Source organism: Musca autumnalis, unplaced genomic scaffold (assembly GCF_047663935.1).
Source record: "Musca autumnalis isolate F117 unplaced genomic scaffold, ASM4766393v1 scaffold_5, whole genome shotgun sequence".
Lineage (NCBI taxonomy): Eukaryota > Metazoa > Arthropoda > Insecta > Diptera > Muscidae > Musca > Musca autumnalis.
In genome coordinates, this window is record NW_027412088.1 from 4,977,903 (window position 1) to 4,988,907 (window position 11,005).

The 11,005-nt window shown below is 35.1% G+C and overlaps 2 protein-coding genes across 4 annotated transcripts; one reads left to right on the forward strand and one right to left on the reverse strand.

Annotated features, from left to right (window-relative positions):
* Positions 1–3,003: 3,003 nt before the first annotated feature.
* Positions 3,004–5,485, forward strand: Chi (LIM domain-binding protein 2 Chi). 3 transcript variants are annotated; one of them, XM_073989480.1, is made up of 2 exons: positions 3,004–3,137; positions 3,467–5,485. In XM_073989480.1, exon 2 carries the CDS (start codon positions 3,491–3,493, stop codon positions 5,222–5,224), a length of 1,734 nt encoding a protein of 577 aa, XP_073845581.1. In that variant the 5' UTR covers positions 3,004–3,137; positions 3,467–3,490; the 3' UTR covers positions 5,225–5,485. The 3 variants fall into 3 exon arrangements, with proteins under 3 accessions (XP_073845581.1, XP_073845583.1, XP_073845582.1); XM_073989482.1 differs by having other exon boundaries at positions 3,037–3,340; XM_073989481.1 differs by having other exon boundaries at positions 3,063–3,401.
* A 3,651-nt stretch (positions 5,486–9,136) lies between these two features.
* Positions 9,137–9,678, reverse strand: RpL39 (ribosomal protein L39). Its single transcript, XM_073989884.1, has 3 exons — positions 9,623–9,678; positions 9,408–9,511; positions 9,137–9,339 (listed from the first exon to the last, which is right to left on the reverse strand). The coding sequence occupies exons 1-3, from the start codon at positions 9,623–9,625 to the stop codon at positions 9,291–9,293; spliced, it is 156 nt and encodes a 51-aa protein (XP_073845985.1). The 5' UTR covers positions 9,626–9,678; the 3' UTR covers positions 9,137–9,290.
* Positions 9,679–11,005: the final 1,327 nt, after the last annotated feature.

Consider the following 11,005-nt stretch of genomic DNA (forward strand, 5'->3'; position numbering starts at 1 on the left):
TGGCACTATCGATAATATCGATTATTATTTAAAAATTCAATATCAATCTCTAACATGAAATCCATTGAATTAAGTAGATATTTCGCTGCTTTTCGGTTATGTGTGTGTAAGAAAGTAAGTCCGTAGTCACACGTACACATTTTTCGGTAAAATAAAATGTATTTTTTACATTTTTTATAAAATATAAGCAGTTGTTTATCCTCTTTTACATTTCTGTGAACTACTTTTGCATAATTTCAAGAAAATCACTGACATTTCCGCAATATCCTTTCTCCAAATTAATCAATATCGATATATAGTTTTGTCTATCGATTAAGGGCCACTATTATATGTGTTCTTTTACTATCTGATGGATTTGAAAATGCAAAATAAACTAATTTGGAGGAATAAAAAATATAATTTTCACATTGAAAGTTAATGGCAAGAAGGTCCTCCTTGAAATTCAATCGTCACTTTTAATTTTAACTTAACCGAAACGCTATAAATCTGTCCGGTAAATCTAAACTACAACAAAAGAATACTTATAATAATGGGGGTATATCGGATTAAATACTAGAGCTGGCAAACAATCGTTGGCACTATCGATTATATCGATTATTATTTAAAAAATCAATATCAATCTCTAACATGAAATCCATTGAATTAAAGTGGGGTTCAGACGATCAGTTTTGACTGACAGCTTTGCTCAAATAATCGGTTGCTTGCCAGTGTGGTTGTTCATTTTTGTCAGTCATCAGGCAACCACAAAATTTTTTGTGGATGTTGGACAGTCAGCTGTTGGTTGTTTGTTTGTTTGACCGTGTGAACGAAACAACGTCAGTCAAGGAATAAATTAGCAGAGTAAATATCAAATAAAAGTTAAAAAAGTCGTGTGTTTTTATTAATTTGATTGATTATTATTGCAAATAAGAGATAAAAATAGCAGAATCTTCTCCTTCATTTTAATATCGGCCAAGCAAAAAATTGCAAACAAAACGACAAACATGGATAACGAAAATGAATTTTTAAAGTAATTTTTATGTTGCTACGAAATGCAAAGATGCCTCTGGGACATAACCAGTCCAGAATATATGGTGCGCGACATTAAAACAAAAGCATATGGAGAACTACTAAATGTTATGAAGAAATACAAGAAGGATTGTTCTATTGACGACGTCAAGAAGAAAATAAACGTAATCCGCTCATCGTACAGAAGGGAATTGAAAAAAATAAAGCAATCTGAATCTTCTGGAACGGGAGTGGACAGCGTTTGGCTCAGAATCTCAAATTTCTTTTAAAATATTCACATGTGAATATTGTTTTCGGGAGGCTATCCATTTTTTTTACCCATTTTCTTCTTCTTGTCACTTTATTTTCTTCCTCTAAAAGCGAAATGATCAAAAATGCACATCCGATCTTTTTGTCATCCATATTTATTAATAAAAGTTGTTATTTATATGATTTTATAGATATGTGAACACAGTAATTTTTCAACTTGACTGTTGGTTTGTCATCCAACTTGAATGACTGTTTGGCCGCTACGAACAGCACAACAAAACTGAAGCAATCGATATTTGACCAAAAGCTGTCAGTCAAAACTGATCGTCTGAACCCCACTTAAGTAGATATTTCGCTGCTTTTCGATTATGTGTGTGTAAGAAAGTAAGTCCGTAGTCACACGTACACATTTTTCGGTAAAATAAAATGTATTTTTTACATTTTTTATAAAATATAAGCAGTTGTTTATCCTCTTTTACATTTCTGTGAACTACTTTTGCATAATTTCAAGAAAATCACTGACATTTCCGCAATTTCCTTTCTCCAAATTAATGGTGATGACAACTTAACGATAATATCGATAGCAATGGATATTTTAAAACATTATATATATAATATATAGAAAATATCTAATGTTGGGAATATCGATGGTGTACCAGCTCTAGGATGCACACGATCAATTTTGACTGTCGATTTTTCTTAATTATCGATAAATGTCAATCTGTCCAGCAACCACAAAATGTTTCGTGGTTGCCCGATGACTGACAAAAACACTGGCAAGCAACCGATTATTTGAGCAAAACTGACAGTCTAACTGATCGTGTGTACTAGAGCTGGCAAAAAATCGATGGCACTATCGATAATATCGATTATTATTTAAAAATTCAATATCGATAGATAGTTTTGCCTATCGATATTATCGGAATAAAAACTCCTAACCTAAAATCCATAGAAATAGATAGAAATTTAGCTGCTTTTCGGTTATGTGTGTGTAAGAAAGTAAGTCCGTAGTCACACGTACGCATTTTTCGGTAAAATAAAATGTATTATTTTACATTTTTTATAAAATAAAAGCAGTTTATTTTTTTTTGCATTTCTGTGAACTACTTTTGCATAATTTCAAGAAAATCGTTGACATTTCTCCATTTTCATCTCCAAATTAATGGCGATGACAACTTAGCGATAATATCGATAGCAATCGATATTTTCAAACATTATATCGAAAATATCTAATGTTGGGATGGTTTGCCAGCTCTAGTGTGTACCCCACTTTAGATATTTTCGATATAATATTTTAAAATATCGATTGCTATCGATATTATCGTTAAGTTGTCAACTCCATTAATTTTGTGCTGAAAATGGCGGAAATGTCAATGCTTTTCTTGACAGCAAGTAGTTCACAGAAATGTAAAGGAGAATAAACAATTGCTTTTATTTTATAAAAATATTAAAAAATACATTTTACTTTTTCGCACAAAACCGAAAAACAGCGAAATTTCTATTTATTTCAATGAATAGCTTTGTTCCTCTACGTTCAAGAATCTTCAAGTTTTACCACTTTTTACTCGAAAAGCGTTCCTTTACTTCAGACACAATACAATTCATATGGGAGCGGTTTTAAACTTTTACTTCTTTTGCCGGTTTTACTATTTTCAGAAGTAAAGCAACAGACCAAATTTTATGTCGATAGTGCCATCGATTTTTTGCCAGCTCTATTTAAAGTCGACTTCGACTTTTTGAAATTTCACGAGCAATAATCGATTAACAGAAATCGATTTTACGTATCCCTGGCTTCCGTCTGTGCTGTACGCTATTTATTTTTTCTTATAGTATAGTATATCGGGAAAAATTGCAAATTGTTGCTAAAAGCGAACAAAAAGGTGATTATTTCATAAAAAATACATATGATAGTATTTATTGGATCAAAGGCGAAATTATAATTACATTTGCGGCAAAAGTTTTGATAAATTTCCGTATCTACTCGATGAGAATCAACTCCAATACAACCAATACATACACACAAATCTACAGAGTATCTATCATACATAACACGTAGAAGAATTGTGTTTTGGTAAAAGAAGAGGTGCTGCTAAAACCCAAAATTTTAAATAGTGTTCCAACAATTTAGAAAAGCATAGTTTCTGGTGCTGTGCACTGCATATTTCCTGTTTTTGTTCAAATTCTGACGGCAATCTTCTTTTGTTTGCAGGAATGAAATGAACTATTGTTAGTTATGAATCGCAGAGGTATCAACGCTAATACAAATTTAAATTCACAATCAGTCATGGATGATGCTAGTTGGAAAAATGTTAATGTGCCCGAAAATCCTTCAATGATGGGTGGAGGAGGTAATAATCCCTCTTTAAATCCCGATGGATCGAACCAAGGTGGTTTCGCCCAGGGAAATATGCCGTACGGTGGCTCAAATACGCCTTATTCACAAGGAGGACAGAACTCACCTGCCGGTAATCAACCATTAGTATTTCCAAACGCTAACCCAACAGGTTCGAACACACCACAATATACATCATCGCCGGCACCCTCCGGTTCATCAACACCAGGGCCAGTTTCACAACAAAATATGTCGGGTCCCTATCCGCAGCCATCAAACTCGGGAAATTTTAATGGACCAGTAGGAGGTCCATTTGGTTCCCCTTCATCTGGTATGGGTCAGTTTAGCCGTCCTGCAAGCTCCGGTACACCATTCAACAGTCAGGGTGGACATTTCCCCGGACAAGCAGTTTTTAATGTTGGCGGTCAGTTTAATTCAATGCCCCCCGCTTCAGGTTTTGGTCATGGCGGTGGACATCCAATGATGGGTGGCCCTCAAATGGATCGTATTGACCCAGGATATAGACGTCACAATTCATACTTTAGCCACACTGAACATAGGGTATTCGAAATGAACAAAAGATTGCAGCAAAGAACTGAAGAAAGTGATAACTGCTGGTGGGACTCGTTTACAACAGAATTTTTTGAAGATGACGCCAAGTTGACTGTATTGTTTTGCCTGGAAGATGGACCCAAACGCTACACCATCGGTCGCACATTGATTCCAAGATTTTTCCGCAGCATTTACGAAGGAGGAGTATCCGATTTATACTTCCAGTTAAAACATGCTAAGGAGTCTTTCCACAACACATCAATAACTTTGGATTGTGATCAGTGCACAGTAATAACACAACATGGTAAGCCGTTCTTTACCAAAGTCTGTGCAGATGCACGCCTCATATTAGAATTTATGTATGACGACTACATGCGAATTAAATCGTGGCACATGACAATCAAGGGTCACAGAGAACTCATACCGAGATCAGTGATTGGAACATCATTGCCCTCAGATCCAATGATTCTCGATCAAATTACCAAAAATATAACACGAGCAGGCATCACAAACTCCACATTAAATTATTTAAGGCTTTGTGTCATTTTGGAGCCAATGCAGGAACTAATGTCACGTCACAAGGCATATGCGCTAAGTCCACGAGATTGTTTAAAGACGACCCTTTTTCAGAAGTGGCAAAGGATGGTCGCACCCCCTGGGAAAAAAGACCCGCAGAGGCCGGCCAACAAAAGGCGCAAAAGAAAGGGGTCAAACTCGGGCGGGGGCGCAAACGCAAACACGCCACCAGTGAGTAATCAAAAGCGCTCTCCGTCCGGTCATAATTTCTCACTGTCATCACAGGATGTCATGGTTGTAGGAGAACCTACATTAATGGGTGGCGAATTCGGCGAAGAGGACGAACGTCTTATAACTCGCCTAGAGAATACACAGTATGACGGATCAAATACGATGGATCATGAAAATCACACAGGTTTCGGTCATTCAGATTCACCAATATCGGGTGCAAATCCTTGGAACATGGATAGGTCAGGTGCAATACCAGCTAGTCCCGGGAGTGGGTCAGTACAGAACAATACCAATATGGCCGACATTGACAAAAAGAGTCCGATAGTATCACAATAAAATTTGCAAATATATTCATTTATTTTTGAAAACTAGAGCCTAGTGTATATTAAATTAAGTTACAGTTTTATTTTGACATACATACTTACATGCATAATTATTCATTAGAGTAAAATGATATTGAAAGCAAAGTATTTCTCATCAAAAATCCCAGACCCACCCTTACCCCCTCCCCTTTACCCTACCTAATGTATTTATGTAAGGCAGACCCTATCTCCACCATTATAATTATTCGTATAAAATAAAAAGACCAATGAAAAATAGTCACGTTTTTGTGTTGTGTTAAGGATTTGTATAAAAGAGTTGCTTATAATGGCTTTTGTCTGACAAATTACAATCGGTAATCAATGGCAAGTGTATACAAATTACATTTAAGCGTGAATTTGTAATTTAAATTTTAATACGGCCTTTCGGATTTTATCTACCCCTCGCTGATCATTCAGTTCTGGTCGTATCCTTGTATCATATTTTGATAAGTTTTTATCTAAGATTAGAAAAAATCTTAATTATAAGGTGATCCGATAAAAATTCTCACGCAAAAAGTCATTTATATACATATTATACGTATATGAGCTTTTTGACCAATTTTTGAAGTCACTATCCGGGCAATCATGAATGAAAATTCCGTGCGGAATTTGTTCTCTTTCCCCTATTTCACAAATTTTTTATTTCCATATTTTTGTTGATTCTACTATTTTCAATAGTAGCTATTTCTAATTTAATCTGTATTTGTTATAAATCGCAAATGAAGGCTGATTTCATAAATGCAACATGATTCGACATCGTAACAACAAATTTGTACTGCACTACAATTGACATTTCTTTAGCACTCTTATGCCAACTGACATTTGCGAAGAAAACCAGAAAAATACATAAAAACAATTAGAAATGGCGGATTTGTATGTAGTATGTAAAAAAATAATTAATTGCGTTCATAAATGCAGTAAAATGGCATGTATCTTTTTGACAATGTCAGTGTTGCATATGTTTACTTTGTCTTTTTATGATGTCAATATTTGCAATATTGCATTTATGGAGTCAGCCAAACTTTGGATATTTTGACGGACTATTGTTTCGAAAACCAATAGCAAGAGATTTGCACAAAAAACATAATTTTTGCCATAAACAAACAATATGATTTTTTTTGCAATTTTGGTCTTTGCAATACATTTGTTGACTGCACCTATAAAACGATCAAACTGCACAACTTCATTATATGGTAGTGACTGATAAGTATCTTGGCTGACTTCCGAAACATTACAAAAACGCATTGTTTCAGTTATTGTTCATGCATTGCAAAAGTATGGCTGACTTCCGAAACGTCAGTTGCTTTGTAGTCCTGCAACTATGGGTTCTTAGATCGAGTTTCCCACTACGACAATTTCATAAAATTACGCTAGTATAGACCTCGATCTAAGAACCCCTATGTACGACAACAAAGTAACTGACGTTTCGGGAGTCAGCCAATTTAAAATACACACCGTTGCAAAATCTACCTGATTACCATTTTGAGTCTATTCAATCAACATTTGTCCAATTTGTTCGATGTTGTATTGGGCAGGGCAGTGATATGATTAGGTCTATAACGAGGTGTGAATAATAGAGCCAACCTAAGTTACAAGGATATTTCTTAAGAAATTTGTTTGACCATATAAATTTTAGATGAAGAGTAAGTTATTACTATTACGACACCGGAATGGGCTGAAACCATGTGGTCCCAGAAAGGGTCTCGTGATTTTTCTTCCAATAATTACTTTTATGGTATGTTTCACTAAGGCGATTCGAATACAATTCGTTCGAAATACTATAAACAGGAATTTGGTAGTAATTCGAACGAATTTGAATCGTCTTAGAGAAACAGGACATTAGACTATGTTTAAACCAGGGCTTCGGAGTTGGAGTCGGAGTCTAGCAAATTTTGCTGGAGTCAGAGCCGGAGTCGTGAAAAAAAGCTCGACTCCGACTCCGGGCAACAATCTGTTCTACATTTATCAAAATTTGTCAAATCAATTTAATTTATTTAAATGATCATAGTTTAAAAAAACGCTTAATCTGTATTTTGACTACAAAATGAATATCGGAAGCATTTTTGGGTCAATTGATTGGAATAATGTTTGCATGTTCCAAATATACTTGGGGAAGATCTATTAGAAGATTTACAGGTCATTTTAAGGAAAAGTCACTGGTCTTCTCTTGTTTTTTATTAGAAGTCATTAATGTCTGCTGTAAAATAACCTGTTGGACTTTTATGAAAGACCTTGTAGTACTTTAAAGGAAATCATACGTAAGACATACCACGGTGCCCCTTAACCAAATTTAAATGGAAGGAGCTTACACCTGAGAAGTTTTCGCGGATTCTGAAACTGCAATAGCCGGAGGGCTTTTTAACACTTATAGGGGTTTTTTAAATTTTCACGATTTTGCTTGAAAACCGCAAGTCCTATGGAAATGGGAGAAAGAAAATATTGTAGCAGTGAAAATTTTCTCTGCACTGACTGTATCGCTTCTTTATAAAACTATACCATGACTACAATTTACCAACTTAAACTTATATATCTACAAAATTGTAAAGGTCAATCCTCTAGTGAATTTTTGCAAAAACAATGGGGGTTATCATGAACGGCAATTCCCCGTGAATTTTTTCACTTTCTCCCTTAAGTTGCAACGGCGGAAAAACAAAACTCACGGGGAAATTTCATTCATGATAACCCCCAATATTTTCTTTAGCCCCATTTCGATAGGACTTACCGTTTTCAAGCAAAAACGTGAAACCTTAACCACGAAAGTGTATGTTAAGGGGAAATAGGCTATTTTGGTCTTCTATCTCGATGCGGTGTTTAAATATCGTTAATTTTCCATAACTCAAAAAATTACAATGAGTGTTACCGGACAGTAATTATGGTAATTTGATATTTCGAGTCTCATTGGGTGCATAAGTCAAATTCGGAAAATTGTAAATATACTCGTATGTTGGTGTTTAGGTAGAGAAACCATGTGACGATGCCGTCCGATTGCAGTTGCTTTGAAGGGTTTTGCTACATGTTCTGAAGTGTGAGGTAAACTGAAGTGCTTGTTACTTTGTATTCCGTACTGTCAACAAAAAAAAGATCAATATAGGTATATGTTTTGGTATCCTCCCAATGTAATGTATCTTTAAAGTTCAAACTGAAATGACTGGAATTTAAGTTGTGAATTTTATTTTATCTATTTTCGGAGTCGACTCCGGAGTTGGAGTCAGAGTCGAGAAAAAAATTGGACTGGAGTCGGAGTCTGACCAAAAATGGCTAGACTCCGAAGCCCTGGTTTAAACAACACGTACGTTCTATTAGAGTTGACATCAACCAAGTTTTACGTCACTTTTGGAGCAAAGGAGGGCAAAATTGTTCCTTACAAGACCCACAATTACAAATATTGTTACGATATTTACGTTACAGCCTAGACCCTTATAGGGTATTATCTTTATTTCTGGGCCCACAAGGGGTTTCAGCACTTTCCGGGGTCTAAATTGTAATAAGCGATATTCAAAATTGGACTGATAGGCTTCGAAAGTTCCGAAAAACCATGACTTGGTTAGCCCTGTTTAGCATTTGTCCATAGGAGAAAGTCTTAAATCCCGCCTTAGCACCTTCCATAGGAGAAAATCTTAAATATGGGCTATTTTCGACAACAATTTAATTTAGCTTTCTGTGGAAAAAGTTTCACAATGCAGGTATTCAATACGAAGTTCTATCCGCAAAAGGAGTGTACAATAGAGCGCGCTGGGATGTGTAAATAGTCAGATTTATTGCAAAGTGTTAGAAAGGAAACATGGTATGTTGTCGCATGATCTGTAGTGTGCAATTTCAGCCGAGGGATTGTTGGTACAACAACAACTGTATATAGCATAAACACTCAAATACACAAAAATAACAATTTAGCGTTTTTAATCAAAATTATGATTTTATTGTTTTTTCTTGACACACATCGACACTGCGAATAAGAACTTATTGTAGATGTTTGCAAATATTATAACTATCAGCAAATATTCCCGCAAGTAGATGGTGCTGGAAAAGACACGGAATGAAGTTTACAACTTCAACTTGGTACGTCTCCAGTGGCGCCTCTTGGCATTGTATCTGAAAATAATTAAGATAGTCACATTCACAAATATGTTTTGTACACAAACTATTTTCGGATTACAAACCTAATGGTGTTTCCTGTGCGCAAACGAATCCATTGTGGCACAGAACGATTCTGCTTCAACTTTTTGGCAAGCTTTTGCTTGATTCTGAAAGTTTTGTGGGCCGCCTAAAATATGAAACACAAAATACACTTTCATTAGATTTCATTTTCACAACCATAAAATTATTTCATTTAAAGATTCCAATTATTTTTTAAGATTAATTTGCAATTACGCACCATCTCGTCTTGCTTGTTAAGACAAAAAGAGAGAAAAAAGTATCTGTCAAATTAAAATAACTAATCGATAATCTCGATAACACTCACAAAATTGTCAAAACAAATATCGATAATACATAGCCAGATGAAAAAATAAATCGAACACAATTAAAACGACACAGGCAAGGTGCGTCTAATAATACGTTTACATATCATCAGATTTAACAAACCCACTGGGTTTCAAACGTCAATTCCATTGTGTATACGTTAAAAAATCCTTATAAAGATGGTAAACCCGGCTAAAAGCTATAATAGCTTTGTTCCTTTACTTTTTTAATGGTAAAAGAGAAAAATGTCAAAATTGCTCTCTCATGAACATTTTTACCAGAAAAGTAAAGGAACGGAAAAATGGTAAATCTAGTAGCAATGTCAAAAAGAAACACAAAAAATCAATTTTCGCCTTTTATTTCACAGTTTTTAATTTAGTTTTGTCAGCGTTCGACATTTTCTTCTGTTTTTCATCCATTTTTTTCATTGTGAAATAATCGTTAAACAAAAGTCGAAAAATCAGTTCTACCATTTTTTACCTGCAGAAATTTGTCTGGTAGCCTGTGGTAGAAGAGGAAGGTTCTAAAATGCATTCTACATTAAACATGTTCTATAAGACAATATGGCGCCAAATACATACGGTCCGATGAGTGACGCGTTGATAGCAACAACCACATGAAAAATATGTAAATGATGCCAAGTTTGTTCTTGAAGTCTTCATGTTGTTGTTGTAACGCGACACTCAACCCAGCAGAAAACCTAAGGAAGATTCCTAACTATTGTATGAGAAGTTTGACTTGGCAGCGCCAGCTATAGCGACGAGTTCCGCGGGGAAAATATAAAAAATGTCCCACTAAAATGCGCATGTTTAGTTATCATTGACAGCGAAATGACACCAATGAAACAGAGGGCATCAAAATCGTTGAAAGAAAGCGCATCAAAATCGCTGAAATTAATGTCAAATGATAAAAATTATAAGAAAATATTTTTCATTTCAAATTTTCATAGAACAAGAATACAGCCCCAGGTATGAAAATCGCTGAAAAATACAACCCTGTAGCCATGGCTTAAAACGTCAAATGACTTGGAGCAATAATAAAGGTAGATGTATATGCATAGTTAGTCGGGTTAACAAAAACATATGCAATTTAGAACTTCACTGTTTATTTTAAAAAATAAAAATCACTAGCTATGCTCCAGAATATTATTGCTAGATAAGTGCATCAAAAATAGCAAAAGTTGTATCCAAAGCTTAAAGCGCTCGGCACATACGGTGCGTTGTGCGTTGCGTTACAACAACCACATGAAAAACTCAAGGACAAACTTGGCATCACTTACACATTTATCATGTGGTTG

Bases quoted from the DNA above. Each gene is read 5' to 3' on its own strand.
- Chi (XM_073989480.1), top strand. From the start codon at position 3,491: ATGAATCGCAGAGGTATCAACGCTAATACAAATTTAAATTCACAATCA.
- RpL39 (XM_073989884.1), bottom strand. The intron at 9,340-9,407 runs GTTTGTAATCCG...AATTATTTTCAG, and splicing joins CGCACAGGAAACACCATTAG to ATACAATGCCAAGAGGCGCC.